Source organism: Schistosoma haematobium, chromosome ZW (genome assembly GCF_000699445.3).
Source record: "Schistosoma haematobium chromosome ZW, whole genome shotgun sequence".
Taxonomy (NCBI): Eukaryota; Metazoa; Platyhelminthes; class Trematoda; order Strigeidida; family Schistosomatidae; genus Schistosoma; species Schistosoma haematobium.
Genome location: NC_067195.1, coordinates 41214674 through 41241176, shown reverse-complemented (window position 1 = coordinate 41241176; position 26503 = coordinate 41214674). Strand labels below are relative to the sequence as shown.

At 32.2% G+C, this 26503-nt stretch overlaps 1 protein-coding gene across 1 annotated transcript; it reads right to left on the bottom strand.

The window, feature by feature from the left end:
- Window positions 1-1593: 1593 nt before the first annotated feature.
- Window positions 1594-26503, bottom strand: MS3_00003572 (uncharacterized protein). Its single transcript, XM_051211400.1, has 15 exons — window positions 25978-26503; window positions 25846-25931; window positions 25579-25806; window positions 24614-24801; window positions 23754-24100; window positions 20527-20716; window positions 18421-18666; window positions 16040-17556; window positions 15301-15675; window positions 9802-9965; window positions 8430-8626; window positions 6880-7071; window positions 5875-6063; window positions 4269-4493; window positions 1594-2869 (listed from the first exon to the last, which is right to left on the bottom strand). The coding sequence occupies exons 9-15, from the start codon at window positions 15654-15656 to the stop codon at window positions 2234-2236; spliced, it is 1959 nt and encodes a 652-aa protein (XP_051071456.1). The 5' UTR covers window positions 15657-15675; window positions 16040-17556; window positions 18421-18666; window positions 20527-20716; window positions 23754-24100; window positions 24614-24801; window positions 25579-25806; window positions 25846-25931; window positions 25978-26503; the 3' UTR covers window positions 1594-2233.

Sequence of the window (26503 nt, the reverse complement as noted above, 5' to 3'; positions counted from 1 at the left end):
TTTATGAAGAAGTACTAGTTTACGAACATTGCAGGGTATCCGTTTTTCGTTAGAGTATTACGTAGCACATTTAGTTTCTCTTCAACAGTATAAATATTCTTTATGCCGAAAAAAAATTACAGTATGGACGCCAATTTACAGGAGCGGTCAGGTTAGTGTTAAGAAAAGGTTATAATGAAATATAAATGTATATTATTTGAAAAGATGTGGTTTATAAACCATTTCGACTGAGAAATTTTTAGAGCATTCGTTAAACTTAAACTTAAGATATGTGAAATTCATAGCCAGAGACAAAATTACTTTAAAGTTTAAAGTTATTAACTGAATACACATGGTATCAGTCATAAACCTAGGAATTTCAGAGCTTTCATTCATTAGTAGCATTTGAAGAACACAGATACACAAAAACGCTGCTCAGCAACGTCATGAGCGTCTTAGAATGACAAATATCACATTTTTCCCATCAAAAGTAAACCAAACAACTTAATCACTAGTGTTTGGTTTGGTGCTTTAAATTAATCTTGTGTTAAGTGTTAAATGGTGATCATTTTTACTGTTTGACTCTTTGATTTCTTCCTAAACTGTCCAATGGACTTGACTTCTTGAAGCGAACTGATTTTAATGAAGTAACAATTTTTACTGGTGATGTAATATAAAATAACTAATCTTAACAGGAATTGTAAGTAAATCTTGGTTATGTTATGAAAATACTTAACCCACCGTAATCTTAGAATAAAAGCACAAATGAAAGCACACTGCTGGGGAGTACCATAATCGGACGAAACGGCCGTCCAGTGCTTCCAGATTTTATACGGTGGTCTAGCTCCGATTGACTCATGATTTCAACCACTGAAAGCCTTTTCTTGTTTTTACAAGAATGATTATTTGGATAAATTAGCATAATATTAGTTGTAGAAGACTGACCAAGTCATATTTTACTTTTGAAAAATATTGAAGACAGTAAGTGTTACTGAAGTCTGTTCCCAATTTCGACAACATATACCTAGTACTGATTAGTTATACTAATAATTAAAAAACGTCTGTTTACCACAACAACAAAAAAATGTCATCATTCATGAATTTTGGTAGTGTCTTTCCTACATGAGACGGAATCATAAGGACAGTTTGATGATTGCTTACTAAACATTGTCATACATTGATTGTACATTTCCACTTATGATACATTCTCCTGAGTTTTAATGGTTAGTAACAATTTTCTTCTGACACAATGTTCGATTAGGAATATCTATGAAAATTCAGTATCCAATTTAGGCTGATGAAACGTGTCTGGTGACTGTAAACATCTAGGAAGAAATGATCTTAAATTAATTTTTAATAGGCAGTACATTTCAACCTTTTGAAGCTTCTAGCAATAAACCAAAGTTTCCTTTTATACAATAATCAAGCCTTGACGTATTTCACTATCAATCATAATACAATTTCTGTCGGAGAATGAAATTAGTTTTCATCGGAGTTCACTTAACGTAGGTGATTTTGAATTACATTTCAAAAGAAGGATTAGAATTAAGACTGATATCAAAATATATTGAAAAATTACTAATACTTTTGGAATTAAAAGATATCATCCTGCACTTTATATCGTTAGATATCATTAGGTTAATGCGTCTATGTGATTCATCTTCAAGAAGTACTAAACTCTGTAGTAAAAGTTAATAATATCCATTCACTTAGCTGCAAAAGATATGTAGATACTTGCCAAAGTTCAATTTGATTATTAACATAAATCTATTAATATCATGAGTATTAATCTAAAAAATGATTTTTCCATGTAAATCTCTTTATGGCAATTTTGGATGTTTCAATTTAGAGCTTTATCCGTAGAAAACAATATATATAGTTAAATTATCACTTTATTTATTACCATTCTGTTATATGAAATTGCAATTATCATAAAAACTGTTATTAAGTTAACCAAACGGAACAAAAATAAAATAAAATAGAATGTGGATATTTGGAAAAATCTAATTCAATGGGATTTCCTGTAATTTCAATATAAGCACTTTCAATACGGAAATGTAATTTTTAAAAAAACTGCTATTATCAAGAGCTTTAGAAGTCTTTGACAAAAAAAGAAAAAAAAACAAGTAAGGCATTTATTTGAAAGCAACTATTATTGGGAGTGTGATAATGTGTGCTTTATAAATAGTATGTCTAAAACGAGGGAGTTAATATACTGGATAGATTTTCTCAATTTTTTTTATCTTCATATTAGTTAAATCAAATGATGAGATACAAGTGGAACACCATCACGTTGTTTACCAGGATGCTCTGGTTTCCAATAGGAGGGATTTGAATCAGCTGGCAAAACAACTGAAACACCATCTCGAGAACTGACAATAATATCTGCAGCTTTTTCAGCCATCATTATGACAGGTGCATTTAAATTGCCTGAAACAATTGATGGCATTATACTTGCATCAACAATACGAAGATTGTCAATGCCCCACACTTTACAGTTTGATTGAGTAACTGCTGCCTCTATTCTACCATTACCCAAATAACCATTGTGTATTTCATCATCACTTACAGCTTTACGACCATCAGGATTTTTACCCATACGGCAAGTGCAAGAAGGATGGTATGCGCTATCACCAAAAGAACGTACAAATTCATCCAGTTGAGAATTTGATACTTTATCCTCACCTGGAGCCAGTTCTTTGCCTGCGAATTCTTTCGCTAATGCAGGCTGAGCAAATATTTCGCGTGACAAACGAATGGCTGCTCGCATTTCAGCTCGATCAGTTTCACAGGCTAAATAATTTGGGTCTATTTTTGGAGCAAAACCTAGACTTGCAGGAGACAATAAAATTTGGCCGCGACTTCTTGACCTCATTGGTCCAACATGCACCTATATAATGTTATTAATGTTGATCAAAAATACTACATTAATTTGTTCGATAAAGTTCCAGTTGCAGAAATGTGTTAAGTACTCGATGATATTGTAAAATTTTATATTGAATTTTAGTTTATTATTCATTTCTGTTTATTAACTTTGAAGATAGGTTTTATAAGGCATGTTTTAATTTTCAGAAAAGCTTTACTTCAAGCCGAACAGTTATGTACAATATTAAGTCAAGTTATTAATTCAGTTGCTTAACACTACTAGTTCTACTTACTTTTAATATAATTGAATACCTAATTTACGTTGGAATTGAAGTAAGCTCATTATTTCATTTTGTATGTACTATCTGAGGCGAATACAGCAAGCGAAATGAAGTTATCAAATATATTATGTGACTAAGCATAACCAGTATATATATATATATATATATATATATATATATATATATGGAAGCAATGAATAGTATAGACTTTATTGAATCTAAATTAAAAGTGAATGAACTACAGGTATCATTGTGTCAGAATGCTGAACAAGAAACAAGCTCGAAAAAGATCAATTGACATACAAACTTTTAAAAACCAACAATGGTGGATCACAAATGTTGAAATAAGTGACATGACACAACAAACGAAAGTTGAGAGATGATACGTTGTTCAAGGCTAACGAATGAAAAATGAATGAACTCATATTACTGTAATCGATTTCAAACGACAATAACTAAAAACTCCAAACACAGATTGGTATTACTTGTTGAGCAATATCAGCATTTAATTAACAAAATTTTAGAGTAGTTTGATAGACAGATTTACTCTGGCTTTATTACTATTTATTTTCTTACAATGTACATACGTGATCATTGAAAACAGAATGAGCGCATGGTGTTTTTATAAAAACGGCAAACAAGATGGACATTTCATAACACTATTTTAGTAATTTTATGAGGTCACTAGAAAAACCACAAGGATGACAAGGATGACAATGACCCACCTAGTTTTCCTATGTTGTTGTAATTATATTCTAGTCACACTTTAAACATTAATTATTACCAGTGTGAAGCTTTTATCTTGAACTAACTGTACGTAAGATGCTTGTGTCGATTTCTATCAAAAGGTAAAACGTGATAATACAAAGATTAGATTTATTACTTTCAAAGTAGTCTTAAATATGGCCTGTTAATAGATAGAGAACAGTGCTTTCTTAAAAGATCACATTGATCCATATGTTATACTAGCTTCGATTTAATTTAGATATCTAGCAATAATCGCTCAGTTTTGTGACCAAGCTTTACATTTTTAATTCACTTAGAATGATGTCATATACAGTATTTATTGGAGTTTCCTATTTTTAGCCCGTTCACACGAAAACTAGCAACTACAAGAATAAAATGGGAGCGTGAGATCCTTACCTGAAATGCATGCTGACCACCCATTTTACGTCCATGATCATGTATTGTCGATGGGAGAAAATGAAACTGAATGTTAGGGTGAGAAATATTTGCTTCTGTTCTTACGAAACCACCACTTTCTAAATGAGTTGTCGCCGCCCAGCCCCGACGGAATAATATCCATTTTAAACCGATCCCAACCATAATATGTGGATATTTCCACTGAGCATTGTAAAGCGTTATTGGCTATGCAAAAAACCAGAAACTGTTAACGAGAAATTCAGAGCTTATTTTATGAAAAGTTGTTTATTTACTACTTTATTCAAATTTAAACAAAGAAATAATATATTCTTAATCAGGTTTAAATTATTTTGTTTACGGCAAAAGACATAACACATTTTGACGTCATTGGCGAACTAGTATGCAGTTTTCTTCGTGCATCGGTAACGAACAATAAACCCTTAATTTTAGAGTCTACATATTTTACTTTCTCTGAATACCTACAGGATGAATTCATTTATTATCCTTAAGAGAAATCCAATATCAATTTGTCCTTCTTTACAAAATAAATAAATACAATTATTCTAATATTCAAACTACATCTTAAATGACGCACAAAAGTACATGGAAAAAATTTAACAAACTTTATACAAAAACTGATACAAATCTTCAATAGAGCAATAAAACTATTAAAATGAATATGAAACATCACTTGAATATACATGTGAAAAACATACATTGTTGTAAGCCATAAAAGAATAAGAAAAGTCCATCCTTCAAAACATCAGTATACAGTAACAATTTATACTTCACAAATAAACGGTTACCCCAACCAGCTAGATTAAACTTTCCTGACTGTGTGCCACTTAGGATAAGCTCCCTTCTATCTAGATTATTTCAGAAATATCTGAGAAGTTGAGAGAAAACAACGCTGGTATAACAGTGAAAATGTTTTATTTGAATTTATGGATTGGTTATGTCCTTGTATATTACTTTATCATGTTATGGCAGCTTGGAAATTAAAGTTGTCAGAGCAAAACTGTTTTCATAGTACGGCTTACTAAAATAAAGTACTGACTAATACCCTGCAAAATAACAGGTGATTACCATTTAAACATGGTATTGTCTAACGGGTTACAATAACATTTGGAAATCACTAAATACCCACTGTATTTATGGTCTTTTTTCTATCTCGCTAGCATACAACACAATGTGGTATGGTTTTCTCGCATGTATGGTGAAGTATATTATGCTAATGGCTAAGACATAATGACTAGGCAAGTTTGAAAAGTTGACAAGGAAGAAATAGGACTCATGATAACAGTCTTCTTCCGTTACAGGAAGCTATTAGTTCGACTTATTAATATTCAAGTTAGTTACAAATAGGATGAAACATTTCTGTTACATTTCACCATTGTCCTTCATAAATTGCTAACCAAAGTTTCACGACAGCCACATATGCTTTAATGTTGATATCAGTCACCGGATTACGTGAATTATGAACACACATGAATACCTGTGTTTTCATGGAATTGTGTGCATCAAAAGAAATGGTTATTATTGTAAATCTATTTTCACTGATGTATGCAATCCGAATAAACAACTTAATTATGATATTATTAAATACCTTTTTACAAGCCTGCTGTACGTATAATTCTAAATGATCTTGTAAATTTTGTCCGACACCTGGTAAATGATGCCAAGCATCTATTCCAATCGAGCGTAAATAATCTACATTACCAATCCCCGATAACATTAGTAAGTGTGGTGAGTTTATAGCTCCTCCTGATAAGATCACTTCAGATTCTGCTCTAGCCTTTTGAATTTGAAACAAATAAAAATAAAACGAAACCTGGGTGTCTTTAGTTAGAATAAATGAAACTTTAGTATTAAGTGAAGGATGATGTTTAGACAAATAATTAACTAGCTGAGAGTTGAAATAGTATAAAGAAGAAATTAACAATTTTAGGTTGCTTCCAGTACATTGTGATAATTCCAATACCAAGTAGAGTTACTTTATGCTACATATCGAAATCTCTAATGATTTTGACGTTATAATCTATTTTTATCAATCACATTTTAAGTGGTAAATGCTTGTATTTTAAAAAGTAAATTCCTTCTTAAGGCTCCAAACTGAATCACCTTAATAGTTAGTGGCAGTTAACCATAATATAATTCCTGACTAAAGGATAATGGCAAAGGCAAAATTATGCTGAATTTTTGAACTTACGTTGTAGATATGATATAATTTTTTCTCAGGCTCAATGAAGAATTTCTAAGGTTGTGTAATATAGATAAACAGACAAAAAAATCTGTCATACTTCAGAAAGATGAGTAAGCGAGAAGTAGCGAATGTAAACTACCCATATTTATGGACTTACAAAAATAGTTTATATATACCAGGCAACACAAACAGACGCTGACACATTAGAGAAAGAGATCAATAATACAAGAAAATTGAATTGGGGAAACAACTTGTTGACACTAAAGTGCTCACATCTCTGTAAATTTATCATCATTCGTAATTCTATTGTATTGCAGCTCATTCTATAGGGGCAGATAATTATCGCACATTATAAAAAGTAAATTAACATGAATAATTCAAACTAAACTTTTAGGAAGACATTCTTACCTCATGAACTTGGCCGTTTTTACTGTATTTTACACCGACCGCCCTTTTATTTTCAAAAAGTATTTGCGTGACTAGTGCATTTGTTTCAACAGTTAAGTTAGAACTAGACTTCATAGCTGGATGTAAATAAGCTGTGGAAGCTGAACACCTTTCACCGTTTTTAATAGTCATATCAAAGTAGCCCATGCCCTCCTTAAAAATTATTGCGTCAAAATCCATTTATAAGCATTTAAATATAAAAATAAATTAAGTTATAGACAATAATAAATATAAAGGAATATAAATATTTGTATATATACCACTTAGCAGTTAAATTTTCGTCACCAAGTGTCAAATTTCTTAAACGTAATTGAAATCAAAATTTCGACCTTTGGTTTCGGTATCATTTATGCCCTGTGACAAAACGCCACAGTTATGTTGATACAGTTAGCGGATATACATTAATTCTGAAGTTAAATAAATCACAAAACTTTATGATCCATACAAAAGCCATATTCAAACTTATATTCGAAATTCATTTTAAGCAAATGATTGAGCAGCACTCTGTAGCATTAATATATTTGTTTATTTTTGACTTAAGTGTTTATATTCCAAGTAAATCGCTAATTCTTCGACATTAAAACAAAAAATCAAAAATACAATTTTTTGTATCCAGTCGTCACAAATTAGTCTAAAACGTAGAATACTACTAGACCAGATAATAGTAGTGTGGCTATTAGTACAAATTATTAGTGACATGAACTACTACACTATTATACTTAAAATGATTCCGAGTTGAGATCCTGTAATATTTTGAAGGCAATTCGACTATAAACATGTTTGTGATGTACTTTCCATTTATCATGAGCAGTGATGGAAAACTTTCCAAAATAACATTTACTTGTGTTTTAATCTATGAAAGACGTTTTACTACTATTCCCATAAACAATGGGTTTTTGGATAAAACTCTGAAAGATTTCTAATTCTATTCTATGATGAACTTAATGATTAAATTGATCTACCTGAATATAAAGTAAATTAAAGAATTACTCAGTGATGTTAGTCAAAACAAAAGGTTGACGTTGTTATCATTGTTGACTGACATTTGGTAGATGGACAATGAAAGATACGGATCAGTGAACAACTTTCTATTCCCAAATAAACAAACCACCAAGGGTGTTCCTGCACATAATCAAACATAGAACCATTTAGTCCCAAAGTAAGCATGATAACTTCAGATCACTAGAACGGGATCCAGTGGTTTACATTTCTAAAGTTTATTTGGTCTTCGATCTCGCAAGATCAATATTCGATACCAAAGTATGGATGAATTCCATGATTCGTTGCCTTTTATTTGAGCTTAGGCTATTCTTCACAAAGTTAGCCACTCATGGGAATTGAGTTCTCGAATGACTGTCGAGCCACTTATGGTACATAATTAAAGTAACTTAAAACAGATCACGCTTCAAAAGCCTTAATAGCCAAAAGCATAACATCATCACTATGTCTCGAAGGTCATAGTAATCAATCGGCAAAGGTCTGAAATATAAGTGTCGAAACATTAGTCTTACTTGTTGATACCCATTTACATCATCAGTAAACGGATAACCAGCCTGTTTGCCTGCTTCAATCCAGGCTGAATGTAATGGGTGATTAGTTTTGGCTCTGGATACATATAATGGACCATTAGAACCTCTATATTGGTTCCCATTGAGTTCATGAGTCTGAGCTTTGCGAAAATATGGCAAGCAGTTTGCATAATTCCAACCTATATGAGAAAGATTTCCATAAATAAAAGATTGATATTTTGACAATTTTTCAGTACAAACGTCCTTGTTTTCATCATTTAAACGTTTGGAGAAAAGCCTACATCATCAGGCGGGAAAACAGTGAATACCTAGAACTTCCGTTCATTTTTGAAACTTTGTATTTGTAGAAATTCTAGCTTAGATCTGAAACCAAATAAATTTTCTTCGCTCATCCATAATGCACCACCGGTGAATATAGTACACCTCCTGAAATACATATTTCTCATTCTTTTACTTTGATTCAAAGACAATGTTTCACATATTCAATGTAAGCTACTATCAAGTAGTGAAAAAAAACATACAACTTACACGAATTATTTTAATAACTAGATTTTAATTTAAAAACACGTGTCATTTGGAGACCGTTAAATAATGTTTATAAATAGTCATAATGAAAAAAAAATATGGAGAAGAGAAGGCAATCAAGTTATACCAGGATATCTGATTTACAAACTCAAAGCGAGAAATACTGTGTGTATACAACATGCAAAACAAATAAATGCTTGACAGAGGGTAGATTCAGAACATACGAAATTTATGTAAATAATGTGTAGTTAATTACTTTGTCAAGTCCTAAGATCTGTGAAATACAGCTCATACGTATGTCGGTATTCTTTGAAGAATAACTGCGAAATTTTTCATGGACACTTAATCTTAAAAGTTTGTACATATATCTTTTTCAACGTCATTCATCAGAGGTTAGACTTAATGCCAAAACATACAAATTCTACTATATTCTCCACAGTATGACTACTGGTCTTCCAACTGTTAAAGTAAACCGTGTATAGCAATCTGGTTGTTGTAAAAGATACAAGGCGTCCTAAATTCCACTGCTAACCACTATCCGTCTTTACTTATAAAGCTTGTGAATTGGGGCAATATCGAGGCAATAGGCACAGTAGGCACGTATGCCAATAATAGACTGATCAATTGCAGTCTTAAACCTTGATGGGAAGATTCAAGCAAAAACAATACCAAGTGAATACAAAGCACAGTGTTGAAACTTTTAGCTTCAGGTCCAAAGAGAATTTGACTTAAACAATGAACGGAGTAACTGATCAAAATATTTTTATAGATTGAATCCAATAACAATTTATCATTAGAATATTAATTTTAAAAAGTATCGTTTAATTACCATCAGCACCCTCCAATTCCCACCTATCATAATCTAACGGATGACCTCGAATATAGACCATGGCATTTAAAGATGAACTTCCACCAAGAACACGACCTCGGGGCCAGTACATAGTACGGTCGTTCATATGTCTTTGAGGAACAGTGTGATAATACCAATTGTATCTATAAATAATATCGTATGAGAAAAATCCATGAACGCAATTAAGTCATTAAACATGCATCAGAATATAACTTTCCGGGAGTGAAAGCAACTAACAACGATAAAACACCACAGAACCACCTATTTTTCAAAAACTGTGTATTAAGAATGATACTTTTACAAGGAAACAAAGAAAAGTTGGTCATTAAATTATTTACAGTGTATTAAGCTGTATGTTTTATAAGGGTGTTAACTGATAATAACATGTACTGCGAATCATAAGATGTGAACCTGTAATTTTTTTGTAATTTTCTAGTCGTTAACTGATAGTTTATACTTAAACTTCATTTTATTATTCTTGAAACTCAAGCAAGATGTAGAACTGTAAGTAGCGCAAGCGAACTAAAGTGTAGGTGTCGTTCATTAGTGGACAACAAATTTGTCTAACAAAGCGCCAGGTCAATTATATTTATCCCGGAGGTTCGAGTCTTGATATGGACAGAGCTATCTTTTATAATAGTATTGATGTGACAGTCCAAATAATCTGACTACGTATATCTCTTTTAGTTCTCACAAGACAAAATAAGTATCTAGAATCCAAACAATTATCATTCATTAAAAATCAGTAATCATATTGTTGGGGATGTCAGATCCCGAGAACTCACTTGATAAATACCTTATTTTTGTAATTTTATTTTAAAAATCCGAATTTCTTGTTTTCGAGCCAAACGCGCTCATTTTCACCTTTATATTTGTATTTCCCACTTGGGAGAACCTTAAACGTCATTGGTTCGTTGTATCTTTTCGCATGCTATTTTGTAACGCTTCTCAAGGACAATTTTGTGCTGTATATATACGTTTGATTTGTGCCTGTTGTTATTGCTTGTGCTTATGGTTGCTTGCGGAATATACTTCCCCATTTCAGACTTGGACTTCTCCCTCTAGTTAGTGGGACTGGGACGCGTCAGAATAGCTCACTTTCTGTCATTGTGTCATAGAGTCTTCATTCCGTTATCAGATTAAGTGAACTCGTAATCGCTTCAAACAGCACATATGTTTAAAAACCCGATTCTGTCTTTATGTAATGAATCGTACAGACGCTAAACTTTATATCATTAACTTAAAAGTTGTAAGCACTGTTCGTTGTAAAAATCCTTTTTTCAAACAATATCTGCCTATAGTATTCAGGCCTGAATGATCTTATAACTATTTTTCATTTCTGCCTGAGCATTTCACGATACTTACTTGGCCAACGGTATTTTTGTACGCAATTCTAGTAACTGATGCAAAGAATAATTTTAAATCACATATATATTGAATCGATTTTATCAAACAATTTGCATACGGACCCTATCACTGTGAATAAAGATCACGTATTTTCATCTGACAATGAATAACTACAATAAATCTAGGTATTATTTTTCTCTGAATACAATGGTCTATAGCTTGTAAGCTCTCATCGCTTCTGAACTTGCACACAGGGTATAAATGTTATCAAAAGAAATCAGTACATACATATAAACATGAAATTTCTCATAGTGTCAATGCTGTACAACTTATCGAAATAATAGCTTTACGCTTTATTACAATTTTATTTTTCAGCACTGTTGGAGTTATTATGGAATAAATTCTGCCTAAACTTGATGTTTCAAAACTACTTACTACAGAAACTGCTAAGTCAACTCTCAGGAATATTGCAATTTGCTTACTTGATTTATATTAGGCTTTGATGTTTTATATTCTAACGACAGTATCTGAATCGCTGTCAAGATGAAACGACAAGACCATCCAAACCTCCTCATAATCATTCACTTTTATTAATGAAACTATCTTTATGGTACTGTAATAAATGAACACTCATGTGCGAGCAACCAGTGTACTGTATACAAAATTACAAAGTCCTTTCATCAATTGTGAAAATCATACGTTCAATACTTCATATGCGAATCCTCCATCAGTTGTCTCAAACCTCATCGTTTTTCCATTGCCATGAAAATTACTCTCTGTTCTCGTCCTCTTCGATTTGATCGTCCAAACTTTCTGCTGCCAGGCACCCCACTTTTGATTGGTGTTATATACTACTTATGTCTATCGACATAAGTAGCATACACCTCAGCATGAGGTGATTTTATTTTAATAATCAGTGACTTTAATGGTTGTATCTACAATCACCACAGCACGAAATCTAAACACAGATTGCTTCTTGTTTGGTTTAGGCATCTGGTAACCAAAGTAACGTTTTTATTAACTATAATTCAATAAACCTGGCTAATGTACTTTTATTAGTGTAAGGGGATTCGCGAAAATTGTAGAATTTTTACAGTCTAGATTACGAACTGATTTTAGCTAGACTGTTAGTGGAAACCTGGAAGTACTAAACAACCGTTTCTTCCTGGCATGGAACTTCACAGCAGTGCACATCCACTACTCCGCACCATGAGATCAAATCCAGCGTCTGTGGTCTGGATTAACCCTTATACTTACAAAGGCAGTGACCAAATGGTGACCTTTTTATTGACGTATTTTTAAATCACACTGGTTATTAAAAATTAGTTTCAACAAACTGTTTTATTATTTATATACACTTTTTATCTAAATGATTGACTTATTACTAGCTCCTGTATTAATTCGTATGTAAATTTTCTGCCCACCGTATTCTTTAGTAGCTTAGAAGCTCTGATAGTTTTAGTCTATTTTTCAAAAGAATGGTTAAATAACTGAAATACTATCAATGCAAATATAGGTCTATAAACTACTTAACTGACATTTAGAAATTTTATCATAACCGTATCCAATGATACTTTTATTGTCGATTGTGTACTTTAAACTGATATGTATTTTGTATATAACAGGATAGTTTATATCATTAGTGAACTGACAAGCACATAGATAGTAGTGTGAAAAAAGTAACAACAAATAGATATGCATATAAATACACCAGTGACTGATGCACGTCATTATTATTGCTATAATCACTACGAAAATTATGTAAAACATTCAGCCTATTACGTGATTTCTGTTCAGAGTATGGACGTGATTCGTTCAGTAATAACTAAATTTTCAAACATGTTTTGTTTGGGGTTGGTGACGAATAATTACATTTGAGTGTTTATAATAATATTAATATTATCATGATTATCAGACCATATAATGAACACTATAGTTAAAATGAAGTGAATATATTCCTAATAACATACTTTATATTATAAATAGACAATATACAAATCACTATCCAATTTTTTTCTATCACGTCATAAATTCTAGCAAAAAACTAGACTATGGGTACAACACCATTTGTTTAAAACATACTTTTTGTGATATTAGCCAGTTTTTTCTTAAATTATTCAGTTGGTGTACTTAAAATCTTGATACAGATTTTCCGAATAAATGTAGGACGCGGAAAGTATGCGGCATAATGAGTTCAATACTTTTCACCTTGTTAACATACTGATGGAAGGTAAACGATAGAACAAAATGATAATTTATTTATCATAATCTGATTTCATTTACTTTCAAAGTCGACAACATATATCCATATAAAAGACTAGTTGATTATCTTAAGCGATAAAATAACAGATAAATATTGAAGCGAAAATGAAGTTGCGGACCCGTAAATAAGAGGTTACTGGAGTGAATCTTATTTTAAAGTAGGATGATTTGAACTCAAGTCATTGTTTCTGAATGAACAAGAAGATTTGTCAAAAAGTTTGATAACTTAATAGGAAGGTAATTTTTGATGGAAATGAGAGTAGTTATCAGAGTAGATTGTGTGACGTAGTCCTATCAGTTTCTTACTCAACGATCACATAATAAATAAATAGAACAATCACATTTTATTGATTTACTTAACCCAATCGACCCAAATCGGAACGTGATCTCTAATCTGTTTCACATCTAATCATTCAGTTAACCGAATAATTAAATTATTCGGTCTATATGACCTACATTGACTTGAATTATATCAGCATATCTCTGTGATTTCATCTTAATGTATATCCTACAGCTTTCGTCTTTGGATTAAATATATGATGAATAGCACTCCCCACGACCTTGTAAGTGTAAAATTGCTATTTAAAAAATGGGGACGACGAATAAATCTGATAATTCATTTGATCAGGCTGACAAAAGTTGTACCAACTACAAAAAGGTAGCATTTATGCATTTTTTACGGAGAACTATAACTGTTTAGTTGAATTAATTTAGTGGTTCTAACTCGCACATCATAAAATACCGTTTTAGATTCTACGATTAGTTAGGTATCATTCGACTTCATGCCTATGTTCAAGAGTGGTCACGAGTTTCATGTCAAATTAAAGTATGATTTATAATTGAGGGTAAGAATATAAACTATAAAAGTATAATTATAAAGTAAAACTGATTATGATTTTCTTGTAAAATGATGATAGTTAACCTATTTTAGACACTCCAGTTGACAGAATTAAAGATATGTATCAAACGTGGATTGCCAATCCCTCAGCAGTGCATAAAATATTGATTCGACACCCCTTCGACCTACTTCCTTTGAGTTAAAGGAATTGGATTGAAAGGGTGTCGAGCCAATATTTTATGCAACGCTGAGGCATTGGCAATCCACGAACTCAAGCTCGAACTTTATATTCATCATACTTTTAGTATAAATATGAAGTGCATTTACCTGATGAATAATTCATTAACCTTTTTTTCCGCAGTGATATAATGCGCAATTTCAAAATAATGTCGTATAATATGTATCTCTGAATGTAGGTAAAGTAGACGGGATAACTGATATTTTTAAATACAACATGGAAAGTGATCACTTAATCGTTCTTACTAATATGTACAAATAGAAAACTAAAACCAATGCTTATATTTGTAACTATAACAATGTTCAAATGATCGAGACCCGGTATTTTATAGTCTAGCATACTTTCCCACTATTTCTTACTCAAACTAGACATATTAAAGTTTCCCCGAACCATAAGAAAAATCTATACCTTTTATTCAAGGATTCCACCAAACCTCCGACCAAAATGATTATAAAACAGCTATCGAAGATTACCTCAGTTACGTCACTGACAATAACAATATTTATTTGGGACTTTGGTGCAATCAAAGCATCTATAGAAACGACTTGCGGTTATCTCTTGAGAACATAATGAATCAACAGTTCAAAGCACTTTAATTTCTATGGAGACGTAACATGAATTGTGAAAATTCTTTCACTAAATTATTTGTAATACATTGTTATATTTTTTGAACCTGAAAGCAACTCAGTTCAAACATTGTAAACAAATGAATAAAATGTTTTATAAACATACAGGCATCACAAAACTTATTATTCATGGGAAACTGACAAACCGAACTAACAAAATGGCTTACTTATCGTGATAAAGATTGTACATAAGAGCAGCTGGCATCTTAATTGTCCATCTGGAAATTCCAACATCTGTAGGACCAGCTTCTAGAACCAGAACTTTACTAGAATTTTTTGTTTTAGGATGTGGTAAACTTAAACGATTGGCCAAAACACATCCAGCTGAACCAGCTCCAATTATAATGTATTCATAGGAATTCCTAAAGTCATTGGATTTTGCTATCGGCGTTTTATGATTAGATACGCTACACGATGTCTTAAACAGACGTTTTGTGATATGTTTGTGATAATATTGGTGCTTTATAAGTCCATAATATTTTAGATAATATCCTTGTCCCTGCACTGAATTTAAGTAATTCATGAAGAGCAAAAACAATTATCTACAGTCAAGAAAACAGAAAGCATACTCTTATTAAAATTATTCGTCAGTTGGGGGGAATAAGCATTTTTCTATTGAGTAGTTAAATCTGTTTGTTCTAAGAAAGTTCTGTGATAGATTGTTGGGTATAATTAAATCATATGAGATAAAGTACACACCGTCATATAACGAATCGTTAAATAAATCCTACATCTGTTTGTGAAATATGTGTAACAAAATAATACTCCTAATTAAAGTACATTATAGTAAGATATTAAATGAGATAACATTAAAGCTCATAGAGTAAGAATCTATAAATAATATTCATATATTGGTTGAACAAACTAAATAACATATCACATTCTCATTTACATTAAAAGCGTTACCTTACAAAGTACTATCATGTAGTAGATTAAGTGAGTTTCGATTGATTCAAGATCTCCTGGATAATTCATATTAACAAAAGAAATAAAGAATTTATTCGTCTTATTATTTAGTGGTTAGTGGTCTATTCAAAATTAGCATTTTTTCTTAGTTGAATATCATATTAAAGCACCTATAGAATTATTAAATAACTAAATCCTTTCACATTATATTTCATTTCAAGTTTAGAGCTCTAAGAAACCCAATAAAATACAAATATTTGCTAGAAGTAGGTACTCACCAATAAATAGAGTGTATAATTATTGTATATTGGCTAAAAGATGCATGCAACAACTCATGTAAAACATCAGAAAGTAATAAATAATAACTAGTTTGAGTTTAGGAAATCGTGAGTTGTTAACTTTATCATCTAGAACATAGTAATAATTAAACAACTAAACCAATGTGGTACTGCTAGAACGGTCTTAATTCAGTTCAATCTATAGGGATATATTCGTGCCAGTGATTGCTTAATTTACTTTGTATGAGAGTTGTCTAGAAATAATGAGACTTGAAGTTCTGTTGATTTTTGTACATTTAAACGACCGGTGAACTATTAATCGTTTTAGGTTTAGATAAGCTAAGTATTTTCTTGGATTTTTTATTGAATCATTATTAGCAACGTTTTCTAAAAATCACTTGTTAAATGACTGACTTGTCAAAACACCTAGGCTGAATCAGGATTTGGGTCATTGTTTCCTTAGATGTTAGTCAGGAAATCTATAGACTAGAATATAAGACAGAAAATTTAACAGGTTTTCAACTTCTCTTCATCATTACGTCATAAACATGGACTGTATCCAAGTTACTGGCAAGTGATTATTCTTAAAGCTTCATATCAACTACCCAGTCAGTATATCTGATCTCTTATGTTAATGAATAATGGAAACGAGTGAGCATTGCATGATGGAAGTTAATAAAAAAACACTAAGAAATGTTGAGTTTCAACAGACAATCTGCCAAACATATCATTCGAATTCACAAAAAGGAATTTTAGGTAAAATGCTTTTATTAGCATCAATCAACTTGATATCTAAATTATCCATAACAACCGTCATCGGAAATAATTGAAAAATGGTTATTACTGTCATTAAAAAAATTTCAAGGAAGATATTTTGGAAGAAGGAATTATAAAATAAGCTTACATCTTTTGTGGTATAAAGTACAAAGGAAATGAAATCAGAATTGAATAAAGTTTCTAAGAAGTATTCATAACTTAAAAAAATATGACACAATGAATTTGTTGATTTTGTACCATCCTTTTATGGATTGTTTTATTTCTTCCTTCAAACTACCTTTAATCAATGAATATATTAGGGAGATGAGATAAGTTTGGTAAAATTAGGTCTGAATAGGAGATTAGATCGGTTGCCGATGAAAATCCAGATAACAGTCCAACAGTAAGGCCAACCTTAGCCAACCGACCGGACATTAAGTCTGCAGGTGTATCACCGACAGTGACTGTTTCTTCAGGTTTACACTACAAGAAGAAGAAGTGTCTTCAATATACTAATGAGCATTCAAATGGTTGAAAACACAGTGAAGGCAGAACATGTAAAAAAGTACCATCAATCTGTTTTGTTTTTATGCCATGTATGATCAGTGACAATAAATAACCAATCTCAAACAATCAATTTGATAGTTTGACAGGCCGTGATCAGCGTAAATTAATGTTTAGGGAAATGTTTTGTTTATCACACAGTGAGATTTAATTTCTTATTGTAGTTGAGGACATTTAAATTTAAGAAATTTCAAGTGAATTAACTGCACATTATGTAAAGTCTGCTGACTTCGAAAATTCTTCTTCCTAAACCACTTATCATTTAGAACACTATATCAACTTCTTTCCAAAGCTATTATATTATACGTTTATACATAATTTATCCTCACAAAAGTTACTCTTTCATAGTGCGATCACTATTCTAGTTAATAACTTTATTTCGAATCTCCAAAACACCAGGCTATTCACACAAACGTGTGAATTCATAGATGGTATGTTTGACCCTGGAAGGGAGTGTGCGAGCTGTCACCATCTTTAAGCTGACCAACTTATTAAAATACTTTTATAAAGCAAAATCAACATCTAATAATAATGACTTTCACTTACGATCACAAAAGATATGAATTAAAGTAAATAAAATATGACTCTGTCTAACAGTTGAGATTCATTTATGGTGGTCACGGATAACACCAACTTCAAACAATTTCTATAAATTCCCTGTTTCACTACCAGACGAACGATACTGATAGAAATATCAATAAAACTCTGACATGCGAAAACATTGAGTGATGGGTCTTAAATGATTTAAACAAAATCTAAAATAATAAAAGAAAAATCTCTTACTCCAACTTTGTCAATGATTTGAAGCACAGTATGTGGTAAAGGTTTTGGGTGACAACCGGCATCCTCAGCCGACACTATGATATTTATGTAGTCATGCAATTTTAGGTTTAACAAGAAATTGTCGCAGGCTTTTCGGCTGTCTGAACTATTTATAGCTACTTGTAGACCGATTTCCCTAAGTTTCTTAACTGTTTCAACTGTATCAGATATAGTTATACCTGGTATAGAGCTTGGACATATCCATATCTAAAATTATATAACACGTAAATTGAAAGAAAATGAACAACAACTTACATATAAAACAAATTAACTAAACTATAGTAAACGATGCTTGAATTTCACAAATCGCTACATTTCTCAGTAACATTATTTTGAGCAACAGGAGAGCTAAATTAAAATATGATGCAACTATGTACGAGGAAAGGTTGAGGATTAGGTTACCAAAGAAATGGAAGACTAATAGCTATTTCCTTCAGAAGACACAGCTTGTTTTAAGTGTGTGGTGGAAATGGCCTTAACGAATCTCAAAAAACGTAAGTTTAACTATTGGTCAACCATTTTGGTAGACTCCAAAGTTCCTACATAGTGCTCTATGTCGAGTTCAGTTTTTTCATTTTTGAAGTCTAGGTCCCACTGAAACAACCGAAAAAAATATGCCATTTGGTTTTTTCGAAGGATGGTCATTACTCTAGAAGTAGTAGCACAGTACCTTTATAGCAACCTTTTATAGAAGGATAACAGTTCGAATAACTTCTGTTGTTCGTCTGAGTACTCTAAGTAGTTGGTCCTCCTGAAAAATGCTGTGAAATTCGCCTCAGTTACTAAGTAAGTCAGAAACATAGCTAACCAGGCACAAGCCAGATTGCCACAACGCACATTAAAACAAAGATGGAAAATTGGAGGAACGCAAAGTATTTAAAATAATAGTAATAATTATGACAGAATTTGTAAAATACACAGCACATATTGAAGATAGCTACTTATAATGGTGATCTTCAAAAACTCCCTTTCAGTTTCTACATCTACATTTAAATAACTCATTAAGATTAATGGAATTGCATAACTGAGAAACAGGCTGACGGGAAAAAATAAATTTATTCATGCCTATGGGTATCTTTTAATGACATGCAGACGAAAACATTTCATAAATTCTAAATGTATTTTACTAGAAAAAGTTCTGATCATTTAAAAATATCCGCTGATATATAAACCTTCTAGAAACGATGCAGGACCTGGTGAAAACATGAATCGTTTCTGTTCACTACACCTTTATAATTATGATGAAATGAAATCATTTAGTTAAATCTAAAAGCATCAGAAATGAAAATGTCGCTTATAGTTCAAAAAGCTGACTTAATGAATATATCCACACTAGAACTGACGAAGTCTAAGGACAGGGGGTACGAGGGAATTCTAAACAATGGATGAAGAATGGATTCATCCAGGCTCTTGCTAACAATTTTGATAAACTTTACTCTCGGACACCACCTGCTAGCTACAGTTCCAACAATGATCTTAACTAGCAAGAGTGAACCTTCTGATAAACCGCAACACAACAGTCAGTGACTTTGTGAGGTGATTCCCTACTTTTGTTTCAGACCCACCAGTCTTCTCCTATCCTGAGCCATCATAGCTCGCTGTATTAAGTGGTTGATAGGTTTAAGAACATGAATCCCTGGCACCTCATTCGACAAAAACCCATAACTTTATTTCCAAGTGTGATACATTTATCTAGTGTCTGACGATTATTTCTAGCATTATTTACTTTGTCGCTTCAACGTACGTGAGACATACTGGGTAATGCACAGAATACCTATGTATAACGGATACTTTTTAATAGATAAACTAAAATCTGACCTGGGCCTCAGATGGTGCAATGTGATAGAAGCCGAACTGGTATCTTGTATCTTTGGTGAAATTTTGTCAACTAGTGAGACGTAATTGTTTCACATAGTAAACTTATGAATATGTAAGTCATATTGGAACATAATTTTAAAACATTTTGTTTTGATTTAGGATACAAGTTCGAAACCTAACATCAATAGTTATTTTGTTGTAATCTTCTACCTTACATGTAAAAAAATATATTTGGCAACCATGGCTTACCTGGTTTACTATCTGGTCAGACTCTTTGACTCCGTAACCTTTTAGTATGAGCAAATACCGCAGGCACTCTTCAATAAACACCGTGGATCCTTCAGCTAAAATACCATTAGCTATTTTTCGCGTCTCAGAAGAGTAACCCAGTATGTTCAAAAATGTACATGCCAGATCAGGAGACGTTTTTTCCGATAATCTGTAAGATGTTAGGAGTAAAATGTTTTCAGGTTACTAACATTAACTAATTAGGAAACAAACAGTGAAAACGATTTTTTAAAGAAACTTGTTAGGGTTGCTGTTCATTGTTTAGCTTTGATGAACTTAAAATGCCTTAAATCCCAGAAGAAAAAGAAAAAGGGGTTCAGAGAAACAGAAAGCTTATTCTACAAAAGATTTTAACTAAGAACCGCTGCATTAACATATTCGGGAAGGAGAAATCTATGGGTTAAATTTAACTGAAATTACTTACTGTGAATGGTTGTAACAAATTAGTATTTAAAACCATAGCGTTCAAATGAAATCTCAAAGCCATAGAGACAAACTAAATGTTATCCGGTTAGGTCACACTATCTTGTGAAACTGAATTAGTAGTCACCAAACGAAGTTGCTCCAAAATACTCACAGGATAAAAGCAATTAACCTCCTAGAGAATTGAGTTACGGTAAACCAATTTTAAATAGGTAATATACTTGTCTAAAATCTTGATAGGTCAGCAGGAATTTTTCATCCAGCAGCAGAAAAATACATATGAATTATCTAAAGTAAGGGGAGCTAAGAAGACCATGAAGTATCTTTTCTAAGCTTCATTAACAAAAATGGTTTATTATGTTCACTGGCTCGTCTTCTAAACACCTTCAATTCGCAGTAATCCACATCCAGAAGTCTTATCTTTGTACTCGAAAGAAGTTCGTAAAGCCCCTTCCCCTACCTGACCTATCTACGTAGAGCATTTAAAAGAGAGTAAGTCAACACTCACAAATTTTCTAAGATTTTCGATAACGCTAGTGTTCCTACATAATTTTAATATTTATTGATTCTTAATCAATTCTACCATTGTGGTGCGTGTTACTTATGTCAACAGAAATAAGCAGTATGCAACAACGATCGAAAGTAGAAAACCTGCAAGCAGATTGTTGAGACGATCAAATCGAAGAGAACGAGGACAGGGAGTAATTCTTGTGGCAATGGAAAAACGATGAAGTTTGAGACAATTGGTGGAGCTTTTGTAAATGAAGTATTGAACGCATGGTTTTTACAATTGATGAAAGGACTCTGTAATTTTGCAAGAAATACATTGATTGTCCCCACCTGTGTTCTTATTCACTAAACTATTACTAAATGTCCGAGTGGGAATTTTTGTTTTGCTCATAAAGCTAAAATTGTATTTCAACTGTACGTGATGTGAAAGTATGATATCACATGAGATATTAAAATTAATAATATTTGATAACTTTTATGACACCAAAATACTAATTACAGTCAAAAACAAACCTCTAAGAGTCGGGTGAATGTAATGTAATTAAATTTTACTAGATTTAAACCATATTCAAATAATATCTGATAGTCAACACAACAGTTAGATATGTTAGATTAAAACTATTTTTAATATCAATCTATTTGATGACAGAAAATCCCCCCTGACACAATCATGTGAAATAAATATTATTTGTTGCCAATACAACCAATTTGACCAACAAGTATAAGTAATTTCAACAAACACGTGCACAATCAAATTACGCGTTTAACAGGACGTGCGAAACCTTAAACAATAACAAATGGCCGGACATTAGGTCGTAAATTAAAGCCGGCTTCGAATTAGCACTTTTTCTAATATTAAACAAAAGTGGGTACCCTAATAAACATAGAATGTGAATGTCTAATTTTTGAGGGCTTGTGGAAACAATACGCTTAGCCTGAACTAACAGGTCATGAATAAGAAGAAAAAGCACTTAGTGCACTAAAACCTCACTAAGAATAACTAAAACACTCAAACAAATGTGCGGATATTTTAATATCCTACACTATCTGGTTTATGATGTTTAGAAACGTACAGCGGTCATACTCCACAAAAACTTGTGAACGTGTAATTCTAATTTAAAGGAAGTAGTTGTCGAAGACTGACCTTATTTTCGGGTCCACTTAGAACCAAATAGCATAAAACAGCCATTTCATTCTGACACGGAACTTTTAGTGGTGAAAACAAAATAGTTTGTTGTGGATGGGTTGCTGTAATGGGCATCAAAAAACGACCGTTTGTTTCCAGAAATTTACATTTGTTCTACATGTAAAAAGATCCGCATGGAGTTTGCATGAAACTTGGATATTCTGCCTACCACTTCTTAGCTGATTATTTGCTAAATTTTAACTTCACTATAGATTATGAGAGTTTTACATCTATTTTGTCATAATAACTATCAAAATGGTGTTGTTTTTCTATTGCAACCTAAATGTCCATACGAAAATAATGACATTTTACCGTAAAAATCAGGATAGAAAGTGTCCAAATTAAAACTTTTATAGCACCTTGAAACTACTTTAGCCAATAAATTGCCCATGGTAAATATATTCCTCGATTTTTCTTAAAATTAAGCCTAAATATTTTTAGTTTGTTTGAAAAAAATAGTGTAACGGCAAACTGACTTCATTAAACTTATATTCGAAACTCAACTCTTACAAAACCAAACCTGAGTAAATTTAACACTACAAAGATTGTTACCTAACCTTTTAAATAAGTACAAAGTTTCGAATTCTAAACAAAGTTTGGCACAATCACTGGAGATTCAGTTTTTTATTGCGTACAAGTATGTTACTTATTACAATATCAGTGTTCATTATGTTTATTCCATAATCCCGCACAATTATCTGACTTTGAGCATAAAATGAAATGTAACGATATATGAGTTCTGGGTGCATTTTAGAAACCAACTTGTAAATCTTGAGATAACCAGATTGAAAACTGTTCAATGACCACCACTAATTATCCAGTATCAGACAGCCTGAAACATGATAACAGTTTGACTTATTTGATGGTTATATCTCGTAAAAATAGTAGACATAATATAACAAAAGCATAACATACATTTAATTTCCTGTGGAGTTCATGTTTATATCACTAACTATAAAGATATGATAATGTTAGTCCCAGTGTTTTGATGGCAAAATAAACAATAAAAACCCTTTCTATCTCAAGAGTACCTCAGAATTTATATAAAATACCAGAAACAATGACTTACCTTATGTAGACTTTCTCACACCATTCAGCCCAACGGGGATGTACATTGATAAAACTCCCATCTTTGTCAATAATAACCAGTTTAAACTTTTGATTTGACAGCTTTTGATGTAACACGTTGTTACCGAGCAAAATTTGTCTGATTGGTAGATTAAGATCAGGCAACACGATTGGCAATATATGACCCACAGATGGCACGATATGTAACTTAGGTTTTGAATGGTATGATTTAACCTCGTTTAAATTACTTTTACCCTCAATTTCAGAATGCTTAAGCCAGGTTTCCTCCAAACCATTTTGTTGACCGATTCCACTAAGAACACCAATACATAAACCTAGATTAGCATTCTTTGAGTAAAATGTAAAAAGGGAACTATCATACCTCAAATACTTTGAAGTATTTATTAAGAATGATGTATTATACTGTGAAAGGTACATGAGTTATGCTAAGAAGTTCAGATAGGTTTATTATCTGCCTGCTCAATTCGTACAACAGTTGTTCTAAGACTAGCGTTTGTGAGTTTAATATAATAGTGACACCTTTTATCCTTCTAGGAGCTAACTAACAAACGTTTAGGACTTGGTTTTATAAGAGCTTTTTCACTTTTTATTGAATGTTAATTAATCCTGTAATAACAAATTTTGCTCATCTACAAACAGAACAAATTTGTATTGTTAAAAAACTAGAACCACAAAAATAATGCAAAGAGTATACTGCTTACGTTTTTTGAAATTAAACCATTTCAGACAAAAATTGATTAAAAATGTTAGAAGCCGATCATTCTCACCTGAATTTCCTGAGTTGCAATTTATAATATTGCTCAACACGTAAAACTGACTTGTTTTCAAACCATAACTTACTTTTGCAAAAGCAATGTCCGTCGAGGTATCTCCTATCATAACTGTTTCTTCAGGTGACACATGGAGTTCCTTACATATGAATTCCGCGTTATCTGGATGCGGTTTCGGAAGTCTACCAGGGTCATCACCGCACACAATAACATCTAATAGATGTAAAACATCTAAAACTGCCAGAGCTTGTACTGTCCCTACAATTATTTAAAAGTAAACCACATTAGTTTCTTCCAATTTAAATTACACATAAAACTTAATTGACGGTCTAGTAATACATTGTTTTATTTTACTCTTGAAAGTCAAGAACTATCAAATTTATTATTTCTTTTTAATACAGCCAAATATTGCTAAGAAAAGTGTTATTTACTTGGTTTTTAGCCTTTTTAATTTTCCGCTATGATTCATGTAAACGGTTTAGTTCCCTTTAATTTATACTGCCAAAAGCCTTTAACGTTTGAAATGACTGAAATATCGTGTATTCACAATTTCGACTAAGAAACTCAAATCCTGGTCGATGACTGTTTTCAGCAAACCTAATTTTAACAATTGTTGTATTCTGTATCAAACGTGTGCAACGTTCAGATACAAAACTTTTTCAATTGTTGAAAAGCTAATAAATAGCTCACCAATATCATTATTCTAAAGTCTTGCCACTATTTTGTTAGTAATTTTTATTTCCCTTACTCTACATTTATCTTTGTTGGTAACGTTATCATGAAATAGCTGAGACTTGGGACTGAAATCTAAGGGCTTGTCAGAACGATATTGCTTTCAATGTTCAAATATTTTAAGATCTTTGTCATAAATTGTGTTGATATGCCTACACTACGAAAGATATTCAAGTGTTCACTACTACACCAAACCATGACCAACATGCTAAAATTACTTGCTCTTGTTCTTGTATCTCCAATTATACAGTGATTTACTCACCATCAAAACAGTAAATATCTCCTGTTACAGGATCGACTTACCTTTGCGACTGTCGGATGTGCAAATAGCGGTCTTGATTGAGTGCTGTCTCAAAGTAGTTAACATGCTTTTCATATCAGTCAACTGAACAACGTGCTCAGGTGAAAGTGATAATGCTTTTACATGCTTAGACACAATGGACTGAGCCATGCTTTTTGTAATGCCGTGAGAAACTAACAAGTTTGTCAGAGCGATTATTATTTGTTCTTCAGTACCTTCAGCTAAAACACCTTTAAAAAGGTCAGAATTAAAATGAAAAAAATTTAAACCTGGATTGATAATGTGAGTTTTTGGGCAGCACCCAAGAGTAGTCAATATCTCGAAACCTATATCCCGAGCAATGTCACTAGAAATGCTTTATCATTGGGGCAGATAAATAGGTATTTATATAGTGACAGTACTTTTTTGCAATAGTCCGTGCCCAAGGCATCCACATTGAGTTAAAGCAAATAATAGTTCCATCTTTATCAAAAATAACTGCTTTGTACATTGGCTTTCTAGATGAAACTAAGTACGTTGATGGATCTAAAAAACCATCGGGCCTAACAAAACATTGTATGATGTTGAATGGTGATTTGAATGTACACAGATGAGTTTGACGAACGACCAAAACATCATTGTACGGATATCGTCTATAAGCTTTCAATATTAAATTCGTAGCTTTTCTGAAAAGCTTCATATCTACAGCGATACCCTCTTCACGCAAAGTATCTACTGAGATTTAAATTGGAAGAATTATCTTGTGTGGTCTGTAAAAATGTAAAAATAAATAAACACAACATTATAGCACCAAAGCACTTAACATCCTATCCAATGCATTTGCCTTAAAACATGCAATACACGCGTGTGAATGAAAAATTGTTTATTCAAAAGCGCAAACACCAGGACTATTTTATATGTTTGACAAAAATGCAAGGTCTCATTATG